This window comes from Tarenaya hassleriana, unplaced genomic scaffold (assembly GCF_000463585.1).
Source record: "Tarenaya hassleriana unplaced genomic scaffold, ASM46358v1 Cleome16, whole genome shotgun sequence".
Lineage (NCBI taxonomy): Eukaryota > Viridiplantae > Streptophyta > Magnoliopsida > Brassicales > Cleomaceae > Tarenaya > Tarenaya hassleriana.
In genome coordinates, this window is record NW_010965019.1 from 2,511,760 (window position 1) to 2,534,625 (window position 22,866).

The window sequence follows — 22,866 nt, forward strand, 5'->3', positions numbered from 1 at the left end:
AGGAAAATAAAAATTTAGAAAAAAAAGAAAGATTTGAAAAAAAAAATTATAGATCCGCACAAGATGCAACACTCAATAATTGCTTGTGTGACAGCAAAAGCTTCAATTATATTAAGCCATTGAATGGTGGGAGTTTTTGGAGTTTTTAGAATTCAAAAACAAAAAAAAAACAACATTCAAGTTTTTACAAAATTACTTTTCCTAAAAACTTGAAAAGCCATTTTAGTGAAAAAATCAATGAAAAACCAAAAACTACTTTTTTTGAGTTTTCAAATATTATAAAATCTAAAAGCCAAAAATCAAAAACTAAAAACTAAAAACCAAAAACTAAAGCCAAAAACCCAAAATAAAAGCCACTACCATTCAAAGCCTAAATTATTTCGCCCTTCTCTCTCTCTCTCTCCTCTCCTTCTTCGCTCTCAAATTTTCTCTCACTTTCTCGCATTTTCTCTCACTTTCCACAGGGGTCAGCTCAGCTCCACGGCCCAACCAAACTAAAACCAATCTGCCTGAATCTCGAGAAAGCGAAAACAACGAGCACAATAAAGACAAAAATGTAATTTTTTTTTTATTTTTCTCGATCTTCTACCATTATTGTATTAATTTATGTGTACGCACAGACTCACACATGTATGCAAGTGTATCCATACACACACACACACACATGCATGCGTGTAATAATTTATGGATGCGTTGAGGGAAATGCATAGAGAGAAGGGATTTTTTGGTTTTTAACTTTGTGGTTTCTGAAAAAGTTTCAGGCAGTGGCTTCACGTGACGCCTCCGCTGCCCTGTCCGTGAGTTTCCTCGAGCAAGAACTTCGAGGAAAGATGCCCAGAAAGTGAGAGAAAGTGAGGGAAAATTTCACTGTTCGTAAATGCCCTCCTACCAAACAACCCTCTCCTCTCCACCCATTAACTGCTTCCCTTTCTTCCCCTCCTTTCTTCTTCTGGGCCTCTTCCCGTTTCTCTGAAAACGATCGATCAGTTTCTGCATCGGGGCAATCACTCTCGCGGATCTGGAAAGCGACCCCGTTGCGGAAAGCGACGGATACAGAGTCCAGAGATTTCATAGGAACTGAATCCGACCGTATATTCGATTCCATCCCCAGCTGATAAAAGCGGATTTGTTCTTTCGATTTTGATTGACCGATCGCCGTCGTTGGTCTTTTTGGAAATGGAATCGGTTATGGGAAGGTACTACTACAGTTCTTGTTCTTCATCCTCTCTCTTCTTGCTTCTGGTCGCTTCTTCTACAGTTTTCTGCTTGGTTTCTCCGGCGAGATCCGGCGATGTCGAAGCTTTACTGAGCTTGAAATCCTCCATAGATCCTTTCGATTCGATTCCGTGGCGTGGAACCGATCTCTGCAATTGGAGAGGAGTCAGAGAGTGCATGAATGGAAGAATCTCGAAGCTTGTTCTTGAACACCTCAACCTCACTGGTTCGCTCGACGGGAAGAGCTTGAATCAGTTGGACCAACTTAGGGTTCTTAGCTTCAAAGGCAACTTCCTCTCTGGCTCAATCCCCGATCTCTCCGGCTTGGTGAACCTCAAATCGATTTATTTCAATGGCAACAACTTCTCCGGCGAGTTCCCCGAGTCCCTGACGAATCTTCACCGCCTGAAAACCATTGTCCTCGCCGGAAACCGGTTTTCCGGCCGGATCCCGAGTTCGTTGCTCCGCCTCTCCCGCCTTTACACGCTCTACCTGGAAGCCAATCTCTTCACCGGCTCAGTACCTCCTCTCAATCAGACAAGTCTCAGGTTCCTCAATGTCTCGAACAACCGTCTCTCCGGTCAAATCCCGCCGACGAAAGCGTTGAAGCAGTTCAACACTTCGTCGTTCTCCGGCAACCTCGGTCTCTGCGGCGATCAGATCCAAAACCCATGTGGAGAAGGCGACAACAATGGCGGAATCGCGCCGACGCCGTCGAGGAACCATCCGAAGCCACTTCCGACGAAAGGGAACAAAGCTAAACGAATCGGAATCATCGCGGGTTGCGTTGGGGGCGGAGTTCTGATCCTCCTGCTGATACTTCTCCTAATCTTCCGGAGACGGCGGAAGATAAAGCCGAGAAGCGTTGAACGGAAAGGCAAAGCCGTTGCAGCGGCGGAAGGAGCGACGCCGGAGACAGAGGGCAGTGACCAGAAAAACAGAGGGTTTTCATGGGAGAGAGGAGAAGAAGGATCGGTTGGCACTCTGGTTTTCCTCGGAACCGGAGATCCTGAGGAGACAGTGGTGAGATACTCCATGGAAGATCTGCTGAAAGCTTCAGCGGAGACGTTAGGGAGAGGGACGGTGGGAAGCACATACAAGGCAGTGATGGAGTCTGGTTTCATCGTCACTGTGAAAAGGCTGAAGGATTCGAGGTATCCTCGCATGGAGGAATTCAAGAGACATGTTGAGATTCTTGGTCGGCTCAGACATCCGAATCTGGTACCGTTGAGAGCCTATTTTCAGGCGAAAGAAGAACGTTTACTGGTCTACGATTACTTCCCCAATGGCAGTCTCTTCTCTCTTATCCACGGTACGCTAAAACTGCCCTTTCTTTTCTTCATATATAGCACTGAAAACTTCATGCCTTCTGTTTCCATGCTTGGACTTGGCTTTGAATCTCTATGTTCTGTCTCTCTGTTGTTTCCCAGGAACAAGGGGTTCCGGTGGCGGGAAGCCGCTTCATTGGACATCATGTCTGAAAATAGCAGAGGACTTAGCTGCAGGATTGCTCTACATTCACCAGAACCCGGGCTTAACCCACGGGAACTTGAAATCGTCCAACGTCTTGTTAGGTCCCGATTTTGAGTCATGCCTCACGGATTACGGCCTCACCATGCTCCATAATCCCGACTCAGTCGAGGAAACAAGCGCTGCCTCACTCTTCTACCGAGCCCCCGAGTCCAGGGACCCACGAAAAGCCTCGACACAGCTCGCTGATGTCTATAGCTTCGGTGTTCTCCTCTTAGAGCTTCTAACGGGCAGAACTCCGTACCAAGACCTTGTCCAGGAACACGGTTCAGATATCTCTCACTGGGTCCGTGCCGTGAGAGAGGAAGAGACAGAATCGGGCGAGGAGCCGACTTCCTCCGGGAACGAGGCATCATCGGAGGAGAAGCTTCAGGCTCTGTTGAGTATTGCCACTGCTTGTGTGGCTCTTCAGCCGGAGACTCGGCCTGTGATGAGAGAGGTGTTGAAGATGGTGAGGGATGCGAGGGCTGAAGCCCCGTTCTCGTCTAACAGTAGCGATCATTCGCCGGGGAGGTGGTCGGATACAGTTCAGAGCTTGCCGAGGGAGGATCATGTGAGCATATGAGAGGGGGGGAAGGTTGTTTTCTGGAATGAATTCTTGATTCTTGAAGTAGGGTTTGATAGTGTAAAGCTTCTTTTTTTTTTTTGTTGAGCCTTTTGATTCATCATTCATGGGACTTGAAGGAATTTGGTTCAGTGTTTCAGGTTCTCACTGTACTAGAAACAAAAACAGAATCAATGGTGGAAGTTTTCTTACCAGACAGAGAGTGTAGAATTATGTCGGCTGCCAAACACTTTGATCCTCTTTCTCTTCTTCTTCTATGCATCACCAAAGATGACGAAAAGGGTTTTTCTTAAAAAAAGGGATGGAGATAACGATGATATTTTTTCACCATGAACTCCAAATAGTTCAGATATTGAAATCAGAATCTAAAATTTGAGTACAAAACTGAAATAAATTTGGAGTTTTTCATTAAAAAAAACTACAAATGCAAGGGAATATTCAATGGAATGGTGCAGTGGAGTCCTTATTGCTACAAATTGATCAAAGCAAGGCAGTAAGCGGTTAAAAGAATAGGGCCAATGCAAATCTGATACCACGAACGTTTTCCGACACACAAACTCTCTTTGTCGTTTGAAAACCAAACTCTTTGTTTAGGATTCAGCTAATAGAATGAAGAGTTCTTCGTCGGTAATAGCTCCCATCTCCATAGCCCTCTCGAGAACGCTTAGCCCTCCCCCGTCCTCAATTGATGGCCGTCCGCCTCTGCGTTTTACAACCAAAACATTACTCTGCCTCAGTATCCTTTCTTTTACACAATTAACATATCAAGCTTTTTATTACAAAAAATGTCTCGTATCCCGTAGACATTCGTCTTCGCTACCACGCCTCGACTCTTTGGACCTTTTATATCTCAATGCGCACCGAGACTTTTTGGATCTCACTGCCTCACCGTGCACTCACCCCCTCTCCCTCTCTCCCCTCGGATTAGACCGACAAAACCCACACTCGAATCCATGGCTCGAGTTCTCACACCGGCAAAGGACCGAACCTTGTACTTGCCACTGCTCGGGTTCTCGGAACTATATCGCGGGTCCCACAGGTTCGGTACCCATGCCCAGCCCTAATTACTACAGATGTTTGTTCTGAAATACGACTCCATTTTCGCAGGAAAACGAATACCACACTTCAAGGTTTCATGATAATGCAACACAAAGACCGCATTATTGGTTTATCAGTTCTACAGCATTTAGGGTTTAGGGTGTAAAGAACGTGTACCTTCTCAGTAGAATCTTTGCAAAGGTGTTGTTCCCTGATGCTATGCAATGGTGTAATGGTGTTCTTCCATGAAAGTCTCTCATGTTTAAGTCAGCACCGAACTGTAACAACAGTTCGAGCATCACCGCATCGCCGCTGTGACAAGCCACGTGTAACAGAGTACAACCTTGTAGACAGTTTCCAGGTTCTTTGGAATCCTTGATTCTCCGACAGGCGGATGGATCATGTCCTTTCTTTTCCGCAGGCGAATCTTCATCAGACGAGTTGCCCAAATGGTGATAAGAATCGGTATCAGTAACATCATCAAACTTGGTATTGATGATAGTTGTGTCCGATGTCACTATGAGCCGATAAATTTCTCGTATGTTTTGGCTTTGAACGGCTTCCCAGATTCCACAGGCTGCAGAACGGTTTCCATCTCCGGCATCTTTGATGACTAACGCTCTCTCCAGGTACTGATCCAAAAGAAATTAGTATTTTTAAGTATGAGCTCAATGGATTCAAAGCTCATGTTGGCATTTGATCAATCGTTGAGATATATACATGTTGAAAGAAAAGGAGAACTAATAATTGATCCAATACCTTTCCTTGAATGTATTTCTCCTTCAGAGAAAAGGAGTCTTCCGGGCATGGTTTCGAAATTGAAGCATGTGTCACTGTTGATTTGGAATCACTGCATAATGTAACCAACAAATTGTAAAAGCCGAAAATTTGTTGATGCTGTACAAAGTTTTTTTTTTGAGCGTATGTCAGTGAACATCGAGATAATATATGGACAAGCTCAACACCATTTATCATGTTGTAACCTCATGTCGGATTGGTATGCATACCGAATGAAACCATTCCAGTTCTCTACATGTATATGATCTCTAATGGATCTCTATCTAACCTCAAAAGCCAGGATCCTGCCTAATATGCTAAATAATTCGCTCAAAGAGTAAATAAAGAGTGGAACCTGTTGTAGAGAGGTAGCAATACCTCAACGTAGTAGCTCTCAGTCGGAGAGAAGAGTTTTCAATATAAATTTACCCGGTACAAGAGGTGGGATTTTTTGCAGTTTAGACCAGTATTTGTCTCGAGAAATCATACCTGTCGTTATCAAGGAGGAGTAATCCTTCCCACACTGAGTTACAGAATTCGTTTCCTAAGTTGCGAAATAACTCCAAGATTGTTGGCTCCCATACTTTCACATCCAGTGTGAGGGACCTCACCTGCAGTTTGCAAGGAAGAATACTACAGTTTGAAGATATAAGGCTGAAAAATGAAAAACCCATGACTCAGTTCCTAGTCTCTTCTTAGAAATTCTACTCAAGTCTTACTGCAGCAAAGATCCCACATCAAATGTTTCAGAATGCCCATTAACTCTAAAGCATATATGATCCAGAATATTTTGAAACACTACAAATATTGAAATGATGTTTACTTTTGCATGAATTTCGCCTCTGGTGAAGCAATTTATTTTTACTAAGAGAATTTCAACTTTTGAAGGGTGAGGAGACAGCATCTCCAAGACTCTGCTATGAAGACAAGATCTTGAATATCATTCCAATAGAAAAGCTGTGCCTACCTTGGATATATGAACGCCGAGATTCCTGTGAACACCAGAGCATTCAATACACAGCAGAACTCCAAGATTTAGAGATGCCCAATCGGGCACCGGAGCATTACACTCTGCACATACATTATTTCCTGGAATTCGTCGAAGTATAGTGGGAACGTCATCTGCCATATTTAGTTTGTCATCATTCTCTTGTTGACTATCCAATGAGAGGATATCAGCAGCAGAACCAGAGCCAGAGTAGCTTTTGTTTAAGTATCTGATCAGTGGCTGTAGGGAAAAAACCAATGATTCTGTTAGCAGCAAGACCACTCAAAATTTAATTTCAAAGAGAAATAAAAAACCCCGACCCTCATATTGCATCAACCTGTTGTAGAAAGTGAGAATTCAAAAGAGTCGCTATAGCGGCCGTGATTTTATTTACCCAATCCATCCTATCTGCTCCATTTTCAGCCTGGAAAAAGTAGAAAAAACGAGTCCATGTTATTCTTCTGAAGTACTTGGGTTATGTGCAAGAATGAACGGGGATCAACCCGCCATTTGAGGCATTTTTATATTTGTAATGAATTCAATTACACTAGATCGTAGATCACAAGAACTAAACAGCCAACGCATCACACCAAGGTCAAATCAAGAATGCAAAAAAGTCCTCATTAATCATTCTAGAACCCAAAAGATCAAGTTGACAAGAAGAAATTTCCTTCAATATTGACTGAGTCAATTTATGAACTCGCTATGTGACCCCATGAACCAACATCGGGAAAACCAAACAAGTATAAATTACACCTAAAAAAGGAGTTTATAAGGTCCTGATGGAATGGGCACGAGGATTCAGAATATGTGTAACTACAGGAGCACTGTGACTTGTACCAGCTAGTCCCTAAGCATGTAAATCGGGTTACCTGTAATGTGTAAGTCTTTTGAGGAGAAATTATTCTGAAACAAAGTCGAAGATCCGTGTCCTCTGCATCCAACTTTATCATTGAAGTCCGGAGATCAATGGTAGTGTAGCCTAGGCTCATATCAGCGAGGGAAGCTGATCTATTGTGCCTTGAACGAAATCTACCGAAGACACTACTATTATGGTCAGATGAACCTGTATAATGATACTGAGTTCCCTGCAAAGAGAAAAAGTAAAAATAAAAAGATACTAAATACAACACCCTTTTCACTGTACTTAAGGAAAGAAAGAAAAAGAACCTGAAAAACGGGATGATAACAAGATTAAACACAAGCAAGAACAACTCGCTTTAAAAAGAGAAGCATGAGAGAGGCACGCAAACTAATCTAGATGTAACTGATTTCTACTTAGTATTCCTAGCTGTGTCAATTTTGTAAAATGCTACCTAAAAAAGGGTGGATTTCAAATAAATGCCTAAACGACTTATCCTACAATTTACAGTGACAATTGAAAGTAATTATAAGGTTAAAAACCAATTCCCCAATCTTATATCAGAAGAAATAACGATAAGGAGGACCATAGATTTCCGTACTTAATGCAACTGGATATCCCTTAACTACAAAAACTAAATACTTCAGAATAGCATTCTTAGCATTTTATTTATATGTAAACTTTTGCCTGTCATGTTTGTCCTCACTATTTCCTTATAAATATATTTTCATCACAGGTATTAGGATTCACAAAATAATAATTGGCGACATTTTTAAAAAAAACTGAGAATTGGGATCCAGATTTATAATCAATTATTATAGAAAAAAGGACAAGGTAGAGAAGCAGATGGCTGGCATCTCAACAAGGCAGAAAAGAAGGTTGTTGCATACCGTTGATCTATTACCAGTGTTTCTGTAATAGAACAGGGATCCATGACTATCAAGCACAAAAAATCTCCTTTTCCAATCACCTCTGATACTAGATGATCGCTTTAATAAATACCCCTGCTTAATTACCTGCACCAATACAATGTGGGAATACATAAGATGAAAAGAAGTACACATTCTCCGGCGAAACATATAAGGAATGATCACTAAAATTCCATTTTAGGTCTCAAAGTATACCCACAAGACTAAACTGGTGACATGACATCATAGAACACGTCATGAGATCAGAAAAAACTTTACAGAAGGCAATCGATAAAATCAACAAAATAACGGTGAATGGGGTTGGTCAATGACATTTTTGGCTATGTCAAATAGTAAAACAAGAATGGCCTAAGCAAAATGCTGACATATTTTCTACACTTCAAACTTAAGACTCAATTTCTTTAAAGGGATTCTACCCCTTCCAACACAAGGATCATCCTTGCTTTGGACAGACTAAGCGACTTTTACCCATTTTCCTGTTGCAAAACACAAAAAGGACTTTTTTTTTAACATTTCTACACAAGCTGCCCAACTACAAAATACTTCCATTAGCACAAACAAACATACGAAGAGGACCACGATAAGGTAAAAAGTGTAATTTGCTCCTGATTCTTGCATGAAAGAGTTGGAAAATGCTTACTTCTTTGTCTGCTGTGGATGGCAAAGTTGCTTCAATATTCTTATACTGCATAATTCCAACTACACGGTTGCCATCAGCGCTAGAGGGCTCAGCGTTCGAAGAGGCCCGTTGGCTGTCTAATTCAGACTGGGTCCTGAATTCTTGAATGCGTCTTTCAAGCCGATCCTGTTCAATCTTAGTCTGTTCTTTAGATTGTTGTGCATATGTCAAAACCTGCATGAAGAAGAGTAGCAGATATTAGTGTGATAGTATATCCTGTCCAAGAATCGGAAAACTTTGGGAACTATGAAATATGGTACCCCTATTTTTGTGTTTTCGTATAAAGTATAAACTTATAATTTTCCCAAGCACTTGTCAGAAGGAAGCCAGATCGCTACCAGAATTCAGATCCTTAAATCGGGGCCATGACAGTCAAACCAATATGATGTTAATTATCAGAGCAGAATCCTGTGAGTCTGCAACTTTCATATTATTAGAATTGGGTAATAACAGTTTTCACATTAGGAAAGAATATATTGGAGTTGTTTCTGCTTCTCTTTTTCTAATCATCCAATACAAGGTCGATCACACAGGAAAGAATTATTAATTGTTCTTGACTACCAAACTTGTTCCTATGCCCGCGTACAAATTTATCTGTGCTTCCTATCCTGGAAACAATGCAACCATTTCAGGACCTCTTACATTGGTTTACCTAAACAAATATACATTGGTTTACCTCTCCTAAATGTAAATGCTAAACAAAGATCCTTCTGAGACTGGGGAAGTCATACAATCTTATGATTTATAAGTAGGATTTCCATTCATAGGCTTTTATGGACAGAAAGTCTTTACGTCACCATTCAATAAAACCTAGAATATTCCCAGAATATATTTCATCTTCGTAATTTTCCAGGCTATCAAAAAATTTCAGGTCATGTTGACACTGCCAATTGAGTCGAAATTAAGGATATACCTGATGGATAAATGGCTCCAGTTGACTCAATAAGTCATAGCCCTGATGCAACACAATACCGCAACATTAAGGAACATGACATGACACAAAAGTGACTCGGTTGGCCGTACATGATAATGACTAAAAATGTAAAATTAAAAAGAAACTTACAAGCTTAAAATATCTCAAATGGGCATCCATGATCGCACTTATAGATTCCAAAAACTCATACTTCTTTTTAGCTTCAATATTCATCAATGAATTGACCTGAATTCCTTAAGCCAAAGAGAAAGTTCATTTAGAAGTAGAAAGATCAATATTAAATATCAACAGTTTCTGCTTGATGATTAACATACAAGATTGAAACGGCTTTTCTCAAATGCTGACTTTGAATTCTCCAGATCCTGTCATTCAGATAAAATAGTTCTGGTGAGTTTACCCATGCTTGTTGCTTCCATATCTAAGACTAAAGAGAAGATCAAAAGAAAAATAATAGTGACGAACAAAAACAAAGAAAAGAAAAACGAACAATGAAGCACAGAAATGTCCCCCCCAAAAAGAGGAAATATTGGCGAAGATGGCTTCAACTACAAATCTCATTCAGTTGTGTCAAATAAAAGTTTGTATAAGAAAACTAACAACAATTGGGTTATACTCTGAGCAACAATCTTCCTGTATCAATTGCATAATTATATTTGGACAAGCCGTTAAAGCACGTATGTGAAGCTTAAGAATGGATCCCTAACCAAAAGTTGTCACATCATTCATCAGGAGTTGCATCAGGACTATTTTCTGATCGGATAAGGAAGAAGACAAGAAACTAAGCCCAAAGGAAACACATTGCATACCTCCTCCAACTCAGCAACAATGTCTCCTCTTGTATTCTTCTTCAATGACACAAACTTTTCACGAGCCTTCAAATGGACAGAAATGCATTGCTCAAGTTTTAGGCATACTAAGCATCGCACCACAATGCTTATGAATCTCACTGATTTTAAAAGCATTTGATACTAAATAGAAATTCAAGAGAAGAACTTACTTTCCATCTCTAAGATCATAATCAAAAGAGGTTTACATTGCAACTAAATAGCACAAGCACATGGTGTATTGTGCTAAAATAGTGATGAGTTTTCGCAATCTACCCATAACACCTTAGAGTCGTTTTTCATTATCAAATAGAACTCTTTGTCAACCTTTTTCTTATGTGATATGACCATGCACATTCCAGGTTGAAACCAAAACAGGATGCATCTATAACAAGATCTATAAAAACAAAATAAAATTAAGTTCTCACTTTGGGGAACAGCAACATATAAAAGTATTTCACTAGGAAATCAATATATGCACAGAAAATAAGTGAAGCAATAGTTAGCGTAACCAAGTACCTGATCATAAGAATGAACAGCTTTATCAAAGCGTCGGCGGGACTCCTGAAAAGGTAAAAAAACAACAACACAGGGAATCATTGGCAAATGCCAACTCGAGTTTTCAACCATCTCAAATCTTTAAGAGCATCGGAGAATGTAAGAGATAAATTTCTATCAGAAAACTGAAATTCAAGAGAATGAAGAAGATAGAATTAAAAGTCGGTAAAATGTCTTAAAAGACCCAACTCAATGGCCAGATTTCTCATGATACATTTTCTTAGTTACATTGTATATGGTTGAAGTATGATTTTCTATATGGTTCTTTACTCCAATTTAAAAAGTTATAATCTAGACGTGTGCTAAAAGAGAAAAAGAATTGCTCTCCTAGGGTTCCCTAAAGAGAGAGTTGAAAGAAAAAATCCCCAAGTGATTGAGACAATCTTAAAAGTGGTATCCTCTTCACTTCCCATTGGAAGATAATAGCAATGGATATTCCCTGTATCGCGTAGATGCAGTCAACAAGTGGAGAAGATGAACAACAAAAAGTCCTCAATTTGTTAATCAATGTTGAACGCATAATATTCTAGCAGCAAATCATTTAATACTTCTAGCCTTCTACTGTACAGTGAAATGTTGGAAATCATCGAACGTAGTAGAAAAAAGAAAGTTACCTTTGCCTCTTGTAGATCAACGTTCAAAAAGTTTGTCAACCTCTCAAGTAACACGTGCTCCACCTATAATGCAAAAAAGTTCCATTATGGTATCTCCAAATATCATTCCTTACTATGTTCTTTACATTGCCAAGCTTTCTTGCCATCTTTTGCTTGCCAGCAAGCTAGCTCGAAATCAAAACTGCCAAACCATTTCTCTCCATTTAATGGTGCATCAAAAAATTTGACTTGGATAAATCATTAGAATTTTAAAATATTTTCTTTTTGGTTTTTTCGTTATTTTTCTTATTTGTCATTACTTCTAGGAGCTAATCCTAGTACAATTTCTACATAATCTCTTTTGCTACATTTATGTCTAGGCACTATCTTTCTAATGATTTGATTACCGGAATGACAAGCTCAGTTTCAAATTGTGTGAACCGTTGGAGGAAAAATGTGAAAAGTATTGCATTTTTACATTATTCATTCAGAACATGCCCAATTTCGCTCCATACAACCCAATTATAGGTCAAGTATTTATTTTCAATATTTTTGCATTTCTCCTCTTTCTTGAGAAACACATTTATGATTACTGAAACAAGATATTATGAGAACTGACCTGGGAGCGAAGGAACTCCTTATAAGAGCCAAGCTCCCGAAGTATATTTATGAATTTGGATATAACAGGACCTGGTAGCACCCAAAAGAATCACAATCAAACAATCAGATATAAGTTCTTCAAATATTTCAAGGAACTATTCCCAGTTTAGCCTAGCATCTTATTTCAAAGAAAGGGTAATATCAAGACAAAATTCATGTGCAAAGGGCACATAGACAGGTTATCCATAAAGCCAGCAAAGTTAAAAGAAATGAATGAGAAAAAATTTTGAAATGAGAAGATGCTTTAAGCTAATAATAGAGATCTCGCAAGCCAAGCCAAGATACGGAAACTTCAGTAAACATATAACAATAAGCAAACATCCATCCAGATCGAGCATTGTCACAATCAACTTCCACATCAATTACTCTAAACAAATAGCGTCCTACGGACGGTCCTAGTAGTCTCAACAGCTTAATTAATGTTCACTTTTTAGATAAATGACCCTGAAAACTTTTAAAGTTAAAAAATGGATGGGCTTTGTATTCCATTTCTGATCTAGCCCTCTAAAAAAGTAAACTGAACTAAGAAACGCACATAATTTTGATTAAAGGTATTCTAGATTTCAATGAATGGAAACCCCACAAGGAGAGCATCCTATATTACGGCTAGCAGACTATACTGGCACAAAATGATCTTCTCTAACTAGAAAAGTGAGATAAAAGGAGGTACTCTTAGTCTACTTAGCATGACAAAGTGATTTATAAGTGAATCAACAACCTCCAATTGAAACACTGACAGGGTCATCATGTCCTGCACCAAACGCTTCCAAGGAATCCGCAAATGCAGTATCCCCAGTGGATGCCTCTCCTAATGCTCCCCTACATAAAAAAAAATAATGCAATCCTATCAGGCATCGGTAATGTGGTCAGCCACATCAATACAATGATAAAAGTCAACACTAGACAGCTGACCAAAAAATGATCCTTATTTAAGAACATAGGTTGGAGCAAGGACATCACAAAACCCTGTAAATGGGAATTTTAAGTAGACAGAGAATGGAGACTGAGAAAGAGTGAGAAGAAAATGGTGTTGGTTATCACATCATCTCTAGTTCCATGAGTTCCAAACAAGTTGAAAGGCCATTTAAACGCCAAACAACCAAAAGACTTGTGCCGGAAAATCAACTGTAAGAGGGGAGCAAGGAAAGCAATCTTTGGTGAGTTATTGTTAAGTGAGGTTCAGGTTAACAAGATTCAGATCAACTGATACGCACCGGAATGAATGAAACATAGTCGGACACAGGATAAAATATAAAGAGATTACCAAATAGGCAAATACACAACACGTTTGTGCTAAAAGACATCCAGAAAATAAATAGACAAAATCGCCGGGAACATAAATTCTTTGCCTTGATTATGGAGTCAAAAGCTACATCGACATTGGTACAACATCATCAGCAGGGAATGTACTCACATAGCACACAATCCGCAAATTTTTTTCGTCCCAAAAGGTAGCTAGTCATCAAGCTAACAAGGTACAGAATATGACATTAACAGGAAAAAGGTAGAATAGTTGCAGAGCTTGAATGGTCAACCATTTCACAATCTAGTCAGTAAGAGGAGGCAAACTGGCACCAAAATTCCAACTTCAATTCCAGCTGATGGGTCAGAAGAGACCCGACAGAAAAAAAGGCGGGAGATAGAATTCCTAGAACTTATAATGACAGATACATCAAACGACGATATTCAGACATTTACAAAAAAAAAAAGGAACAGGTACTGATTACACATACATGAACTTCTTGACACCTTTGTATAGCTTCTGACAACGATCTTTAAGCTCATCAGCTGTCTCCTCCAAGGAGCAAACCTGATCCAATCAACAAAAAATACCCACAAGAGAAACGACTGAATACCCATAATTCTAATTGCAAAACCATGAAATCTCAACCAAACAAGACAGAATCAGAAGAAGTCGAAGTCGAAGCAATTGATGTAATCGGCTTAGTAGTTTACCTGTTTCTGAAACATTGGGGAATCCTCGAGATTGATAAAAGCCGCCATTGATTAGACAAAACTGGAGGAGCTTCAGACAAAAGTGGAGATTCGATCGTAAGCTAACCCTAAGGCTGTGTGTGTCTCTTTCTTCTTCGATTTGGTTTGGATCTCGCGAGATCCAGAGAGAACTTTTATCAGCTTTGGTTTTGAGAGGATGGATGGATGGTGACGTTTCGGGGGGAGCCTACAATCCCCGGAAACCTTCGGTTCGAATTAGATTGTCTTGTTTTCAATTCATATCCATTCCGGTTCGGTAAACTTCCGGTTTAATCATATATTAATTATCATTAAATACATTATTAGCCGATCAGTTTTTTTCCCGAAATAGTAAGAATTCCGGTTCGGTTACCTTCCGATTCAAATAGCCAAATAATTATCTGTATTACATCACATTTAATATTTTATTTTTTTCCACTTGATTTCAATTTCTTGAATTAATTCTTATTAATCTATACACTCGAATGTTTGTATTCCTATACAACACTATCAAGGTAAAATAATTTTACCACCACAATTGGCTGTTTTCGTTAAAATTTTCTTGGTAAAGAAGCTCCTCTTGAAGTTCAACAACACAGATTGCCTTTCCAAAAGTAATAATTGTATTCACTATTAACCTCCTAATTAAAATTCAATGTACGAGATATTTTTGCAAAGGAACGTGATGACAAGTATCACTCAATAAAGTGAAGAAAGAAATCGGTAAGGAGATGGGTTTTCTTCAAGATTACATAAATCATCCCAAATTCAACGGATAAGTTCATGTTTTTCTCTTCGAGCACAAGTAATTGTGGCTAAGATATTGCAACAGTATCTTTATTTCTGACTTCGATTTTGAAAAACAAAATTTCTGATCTTTGTATGCAGTTGTAATGGGTGATTTCGAGGTTCACCTACCAAGAAAGAAGATGTATTTGTAAGTGGAATTCGGATATGAAACCCATTGGTGATACAAAAGGAAGTGACTACATACATATATAACACACCCTCCACACACTTATATATATATATATATGCATTAGAAAGTTCATACAGTTGTTTTATAAAATTTAAAAGTTCGCTTATTTATATAAAAGTTTTTAAAAAGTTGGTGAATTTTTATGTAGATTGAATTATTATAAATTTTTAATAAATCTAAAATGTATGATTTAAATATAAATATAGTAATTGAGATTTTGTGATAAAATATGCTTTAAATATAATTTATTTCTTTTAAAAAAATGGCATTCTTATATAATATCATTGTCTATGTGTCACTTTTATAGTTCTCATTGATTTATTAAAATGCTCATTAAAAATGATTTAATATAGGTGATTTAATTTAATTAAAAGAAATATTTATATATTTCGTAAAATATCAATAATTTATTACAGTTTAAAAAAATATTCATTATATATATATATATATATATATTTTTAATATATCAAAGATGTGATTTAATAACATTAAAACAAATATTTATATATTTATAATTTATATATATTGTAAATAAATGAAAATATATGATTTACCAATATTTATATATTTTCAAAATTACATGGAAATGAAAATTCAATTATATTTTTAGTACATTCATTATTTTAACTAGGTAAAGACCCGCGCGATGTGCGAGTTATTTTTTTGATGAATATTTTAATTATAATGTTTGTTGTTATAAATTTAGGATAATATCATATGCCTTAATTTTTTATTTATTAAAATTAGAAATTATTATGAAATTATATATTTTAAAAAATTAAAAATAAGTAAATATTAGTATATTATATATACATTATATAAAGTCGATATGAATGATTTTTTCTAAATGTTATTATTGTTATATATGTATGCATAGTTATACATATATATACATATATATATATATATGTATTTATAAACATAGAATATATACATAATTTTTTCATACGTATGTTCGAGATTATATAAATATACATATACATATAGATGTATATATATATATCGATTTGAATGATTGAACATAAATTTGAATTTTATTACGTCTAAAACATTTTATTAATTTTTTATTTACAATAATAATAAATTGTATGAAAATATGATTAAGTTTGTCAAAACTTCTCTTACCAATTATTTTTCTATGGTATTTTAAAATTTTATCATTCAGTTTTATGGTAAATTTTTCATATCATCGACTCTGATGACCACGTATGAAGTAGATGTTAATTTTTAACATAAAAAAAAGAATTCAGAAAAATAACAACGATTCTTAGTATTGATTCTAACAATGATGTAAAATTTAAACATTATATTCAACATTCATACGAATCAAAATTGTAAATTGTTATTGATTTCGTAAGTTAGAGTATGTATTTAAATTATTTCAACATTAGGTATTTATTTGGTATATTTGGTAAAATTGATATATTTATAAGGGTTTTTTCCTAAATTTAATAAATAAATCTAGATATATATACATTCACATACATATATATATATATATGCATGTATATATATACATATATACATGCATAATTAATTTAAAAATACTTAAAGGTTCATGTAATTTATTGATTAACTTGAGTTTTAGAAAAATAAAAATATAATATAAAATACATATATACATATATATACATACACAAATATATATATATATATATATATATATATATAAATGTATATACGAAGTTACAAACATATATTTACACTCACACATATATATATATGTATATATACATATATATATATTATATATAAATATTGAAACACATAGACATATACATACATACATGTATATGTTATACATATATATATATATATATATATATAATTTTGAGTTTGAATGGTTCAACGTACATAATACATATATACATATACATAATCTAGTTTTAAAAATAGATAAATTTACTTATATATCATAAAATTTATTGATTAGTTGAATTTTAAAAAACATAAATTTAAATATAATATGTATAAATATACTAAAAAAATAAAAATATAAAATACAGATATATATAGATATATATAGAGATATTCAAATACAATGGAAGAGTCCTTGTGTCTATGGTCGGGAATAACAGCTTCGCCATCGCCAATGACCGGAGACTCGGTGTTCAATTACATATCATCGCTATCGATCTCCAAATAATCTACAAGATCTATGACCAATTCTTCATCATCGTCTCTGGTCTCGCAACCGATGTCCACAATCTTATGAAATCTTATGTCCATTCCATATTTATGGTTTTTCTTTATTTCTTCATTGTGAATTGACAGAATCTAAAGATTCGGTTTTTAAAACTTTGGTTGAAAATATAACCAAAAATATCATATTTTTGTCATTCTTTATGAGAAGAGATCGGTGATTTTGTCCGTTTTTGTTCCTGGTTTTTTTGCTGATCATATTTTATAAATTAAAAAAAACCTAAATTAGATATTGGCAAAAGAGAGAGAAAAACAAACAAAAAGAATAGTAACAATATTACCGACATAGTTTTTCTCAATAAAACTGATGATGGAGATGATAACTAACAAACAAATATTAACCGATAAAAAAGAAAGAATCACAGGGGATAGTTTAAAAATAATTAAATCTACATATAATTTATTGATTAACTTGAGTTAAAATAAATAAATAGAATTTGTATAATATATAATATAAAACACATACATACAATATATATATGTATATATATAATTACATATACATGTATATGTATCATATATACATATATATTACATAAATATTCATATATATAATATATATAAATATAATATAAAATACATACATAGGATATATATATACATATATATTACGTACATGTATATATATTCAAACACATAGACATATACATATATACATAATTTCTTCATTGATATATATAAAATTATATATATATACATATATGCATACATATGTGCATAATGTAGTTTTAAAAATAATTAAATTTTTACGTAATTTATTGATTAACTTGAGATTTAAAAAAATATAAATATAATATGTATAAATATATAATATATAATACATACATACGTGTATACATAATTACACACTTATATATATATATATGTATATATATTATATTCATATATAGATACATATATACATACATAATTTAGTTTTAAAAATAGTTAAATTTACATATAATTTATTGATTAACTTAAAATTTAAAAAATATAAATATAATAGATATATATAACATAAAATACATTATACATATGATATATATATACAAATATATAGATACATAAATACACATATACATATGTACCTATATATACACATACCTTATACATTATAGTTATATATACATTCATACACTAATATCTATATACTTCATATGAAAACTTTTGATAGTATTTAAGTGGATGACAAAAATATTGATTCTCGCCATTGTTCTTATAAGATTGCGAAGACAACTGATTTTCGGAAATGGCCAGATTGGTGGCTAACCTATTACCTTTGTTTTATTTTTCACAAAAATTAATAGATTAAATTAATAAATTGAAGAACAATCCTTCGCTACAAAGCCACTCAGGACAAGAGTTCGAACAAAATACAATAGGAGATTTACGATTCAACGCAAATTTCGCAATTGCATCAGCCGGAGAATTACTATTCCTTTGGATATGAGCCAAACTGATATTCGAGAACATCTCCCAAAGCACTTCAATTTCTTGAGTGTATTTCTGCCAACTTAACGACTGCTTGTTGTTATTGATCTTTTCTACAACTTCTTTCGCATCCACCTCTAGTAGAATAGACCTACAACCTCTTTGTAACCTATTACCTTTGTTTTGCCATAGGCAAAAGCTCTCCATATTATTCCATTCAGAATTTCATAAAACGAAGTCTAATACATAAAAATCTCATTAGCCATTTATTTAATTACATTTTTAAATTTTTATTTAATTATATTTTATTTTAAATTTAATACACTATAAAATTGATTTGTGCACAACACTCACTACCCACTATAAAACTAAAATTACGTTACCATTTCAAATTGATTATATTAGATTAATATATTTATTTATATTAATTAGTACATTAACTTTTAATAAAAGTGTACGGAGTTATATTTTATTTTTCATTTAATACACCATAAATGTTATTTACCCAACACCCACTACTGTCACGGGCCTAGAACTGAGCTAGGATGGTCCGTGCGGCAGTCGAGCAAAGGGGAAGAGAAGGGAAGCCTTGGACGTGCTGTGGACGTGCTAGGGTTCCAAGGAACTCGACTAAGCCTTCTCGGAACCAAGGGGGTCCGAGATATTGCGGGCAGTTGGACTTAGGATGCTGGAGAGGTCCGAGAGATTAAGGGCAAGAAAGGCCGGCGGTACGGCCTGGAGTTTTATTAATAATGTTGGGGAAAAACACAAAGGAGCGTGGCCTTGGTACAAGGAGGGACAACCACCGTGGTTTGTAAGTCGGCGGCGAGTTGGCCCGAAGAAGGAGCAAGGCGGCGCTGCAAGAAAGGTTTTCGGGACTTAGGTTTCGATTTGGGGATTGAGAGATACCTCCCTTTTCGGCCAGCCAGCTATATTTATTAAGGTTTGGCTTAATAACCGAAAAGGAAAGTTAACATTTCCCTTCTCATATCTTTCCTATAATCCGTACTTGCCTTATGCGAAAATAGAAAAGACTAGAACCTTCCTAATATTACAATGGACACTTAGACCTACCTAAATGGGCCTTGGACCAAGATAAAACCACAAGGAAGGCCCGCAGACACGTCCAGGAACTGGTCATGGACCATGGCCGCGGCCCTTGGTAGTTCTTGGCCTTTGGCAGTCTTCGGTCTTGGTCTGGGCATGGACGCGAGTTGGGCCGACGTGGAGGCAAGCAGGGAAGGTCCAGGAGTTGAGGTCAGGTGGTCCGAGGAGCGTCCAGGGTCGGTGGCCCGAGATGGCCCGAAGCATAGTTTCTCGGACGCGTGCGGCAGAGTCTCTCGGTTGGGACGAGGTTTCTCGGGATGTGCGGACTTCTCTGGACGTGTGCGATAGCGAAGCTCGGACAGGTCCGTGTTCTTCCGGGTTGGTGCGGAGTTTCCCGGGAGTGTGCGATAGCGACTCTCGAGCTGGTGCGAGCTTTCTCGGACAGGTGCGGACATCCTCGTTCACTCGATCAGCCGTGAGTGTACCTACACGAACGGATGAACACAAAAAGAAAAGAAAAAGTCTAAGGGTGAAAAATTACCCATTTTTCCTGACATGCTCCCCCACTCGAACTCGGGACGTCCTCGTCACGTCCATGATCCTTATAACTTAGTTGTGGTTGGCATCGTATTCACGGATCATGTCCGCGAATTGCCACAAGTCATCCTCGTGCTCCCATGTGTTTTGGGAGTCGGGTAAGCCCCTCCACTTGATGAAGTACTCTTGATGCTTGGCTCCTCTCTTGTTGATAGGTCGACGGTCAAGGATGATTTCGGCCTCTTTTGTGAATTGGGCCGTGGATGGAATGGGTGCTCTTGTGGACCTGTTTCTATCAACATCCAAGGGGTCAGGCTTATAAGGTTTTAGGAGACTTACGTGGAACACGAGATGGATTTTGATCCGATCCGGGAGTTGGAGTTTGTACGCCATCTTGCCAATCCGAGCAATGATCGGGTAAGGGCCATCGTATTTCCTTGTCAAGCCACGGTGAAGCATCCGCATTCCAAGGAAGTGATGTGGGATGATCTTCACCATGACCAGGTCTCCAATGTTGTACTCCATTGGCCTCCTCTTCTTGTCCGCCCATTTCTTCATGCGGGATGCGGCCTTGTGCAGTCACAACCACGTTTGGTCGGTCTCCTCTTGCCACTCACGGGCAAAGGTGTGTGCAGCGGGGCTCGGACCTTCGTAGGAGATGGAGAGAGCATTCGGAGTTGTTGGTTGCCTTCCCATCACGATCTCAAAGGGTGATTTCCCGGTTGATTCACTCTTATGCAAGTTGTGCGAGAATTGGGCCATGTCAAGGTGTCGGGCCCAATCTTCTTGATGAGCACTCACGTAGTGTCTAAGGTACAGCTCCAAGAGGGCGTTGATTCTCTCGGTCTGTCCGTCGGTTTATGGGTGGAACGCTGTGGAGAACCGTAGCTCGGTTCCCATGAGCTTGAAGAGCTCGGTCCAGAATTTGCTTGTGAAACGTCCGTCTCGGTCACTGATGATGGACCGAGGTAAACCCCAGTACTTGACCACATTCTTGAAGAATGCTTGGGCCACTTCGTTGGCCGGACACGCCTTTGAGAGTGGGATGAATGTCCCATACTTGCTAAACCTGTCCACTACCACGAAAATAGCTCCAAACCCATTAGACTTAGGTAAATTGGTAATGAAGTCCATAGATACCGATTGCCAAGGGTGGTCGGCGATGGGCAATGGTTTGAGAAGTCCCGCCGGTTGTCTTTGCTCGATCTTGTCTTGTTGGCACACGAGGCAAGTCTCGACATAGGCTTCTACATCGGCTTTGAGGTTCGGCCAATAGTAGGTCTCGGTCACAAGTGCTAGCGTCCTCTTCTCTCCGGGGTGGCCTGCCCAGCTTGAGTCGTGGGACTCTTTGAGGATCTCCTTCCTCAATTTCCCATGCTTTGGCACATAGATCCTGCGTCCACGAGAAAACACAACCCCGTCTCTTTCCCAAAACTTGCGAGTTTGGTGTTCTCGGACAAGTTTGAGAAGATGAGAGGCAGCGGGGTCATGGGCCATGGCCTCTCGGATCCGACTGGTGAAGTCGGTCCTAGGCTCACTCCCTGTTAGTGTAGCAAGCTCCGGCTTGCGAGATAGGGCATCCGCCACTACGTTGGCTTTATCCGGCTTGTACTCCAAGTCATAATCAAACTCGGCCAAGAAATCTTGCCACCTTGCTTGTTTGGGGCTCAACTTCTTTTGAGTTTGGAAGTAGCTCGTGGCTACATTGTCCGTCATGATGAGGAACTTGCTCCCGAGGAGGTAGTGACGCCAAGTCCTTAGACAATGGACGACGGCCGTCATCTCCTTCTCTTGGACGGTGTATCTCTTTTCGGCATCCGTGAGTTTTCGCTTTCGTAAGCAATGGGGTGACCTTCCTGCATTAAGACACCACCAATAGCATAATCGGAAGCGTCAGTGTGTACCTCGAAAGGCTTACCCACGTCGGGTAAGGTCATGACGGGTTCCTCCGAGACAATGGTCCGGAGTTTGTCGAACGCGCCTTGACATTTCTCGGTCCACTCCCACTTCTTGTCCTACTTGAGCATGTCCGATAATGGGGCTGCAATAGATGAGTATCCCAAGATAAAGCGACGGTAATAATTGACTAAGCCAATGAATGACCGAAGTTGGGGGACAGTCTTGGGCTTGGTCCATTCTCGGATGGATTGGATCTTCTTGGGATCCATAAGGAGCTGTCCGTCCTTGATGTAGTGGCCTAGGAATTCCACTTCGGGTTGAGCAAAGCAACACTTCTCGAGCTTGATGTAGAGCTCGTTCTCTCGGAGGATCTCCAAGACGGTCCGAAGGTGACCTACATGCTCGGCTAAATTTTGGCTATAGACCACGATGTCATCCAAGTAAACCACAACAAACTTATCCAAAAACTCATGAAACAATTGGTTCATCATGGTACAGAAAGTTGCCGGGGCGTTGGTCAACCCAAACGACATTACCTTGAACTCAAAGGAGCCATACCTTGTCACGCAAGCTGTCTTGGGTTCGTCCCCTTCGGCTACACGGACTTGGTAGTATCCCGAACGTAGATCGAGCTTGGAGAAGACTCGGGCCTCCCTTAGCTGGTCA

General features: G+C 37.9%; 2 protein-coding genes across 4 annotated transcripts; one reads left to right on the forward strand and one right to left on the reverse strand.

The window, feature by feature from the left end:
* The first annotated feature begins 399 nt into the window (after nucleotides 1-399).
* LOC104809593 (inactive leucine-rich repeat receptor-like serine/threonine-protein kinase At1g60630) lies at nucleotides 400-3,508 on the forward strand. Of its 3 annotated transcripts, none has more exons than XM_010535626.2 (3): nucleotides 400-556; nucleotides 756-2,527; nucleotides 2,646-3,508. In XM_010535626.2, the coding sequence occupies exons 2-3, from the start codon at nucleotides 1,177-1,179 to the stop codon at nucleotides 3,308-3,310; spliced, it is 2,016 nt and encodes a 671-aa protein (XP_010533928.1). In that variant the 5' UTR covers nucleotides 400-556; nucleotides 756-1,176; the 3' UTR covers nucleotides 3,311-3,508. The 3 variants fall into 3 exon arrangements, with proteins under 3 accessions (XP_010533928.1, XP_010533929.1, XP_010533927.1); XM_010535627.2 differs by having other exon boundaries at nucleotides 762-2,527; XM_010535625.2 differs by having other exon boundaries at nucleotides 400-2,527.
* Nucleotides 3,509-3,689: 181 nt separating this feature from the next.
* On the reverse strand, nucleotides 3,690-14,339 carry LOC104809594 (ADP-ribosylation factor GTPase-activating protein AGD4). The gene is made up of 19 exons (XM_010535628.1): nucleotides 14,109-14,339; nucleotides 13,886-13,962; nucleotides 12,871-12,971; nucleotides 12,112-12,182; nucleotides 11,514-11,576; nucleotides 10,861-10,905; nucleotides 10,324-10,389; nucleotides 9,832-9,879; nucleotides 9,647-9,742; nucleotides 9,497-9,538; nucleotides 8,545-8,757; nucleotides 7,866-7,991; nucleotides 6,986-7,201; nucleotides 6,451-6,537; nucleotides 6,093-6,353; nucleotides 5,615-5,736; nucleotides 5,108-5,198; nucleotides 4,526-4,980; nucleotides 3,690-4,012 (listed from the first exon to the last, which is right to left on the reverse strand). Exons 1-19 carry the CDS (start codon nucleotides 14,154-14,156, stop codon nucleotides 3,901-3,903), a joined length of 2,340 nt encoding a protein of 779 aa, XP_010533930.1. The 5' UTR covers nucleotides 14,157-14,339; the 3' UTR covers nucleotides 3,690-3,900.
* Between the last annotated feature and the right edge of the window lie 8,527 nt (nucleotides 14,340-22,866).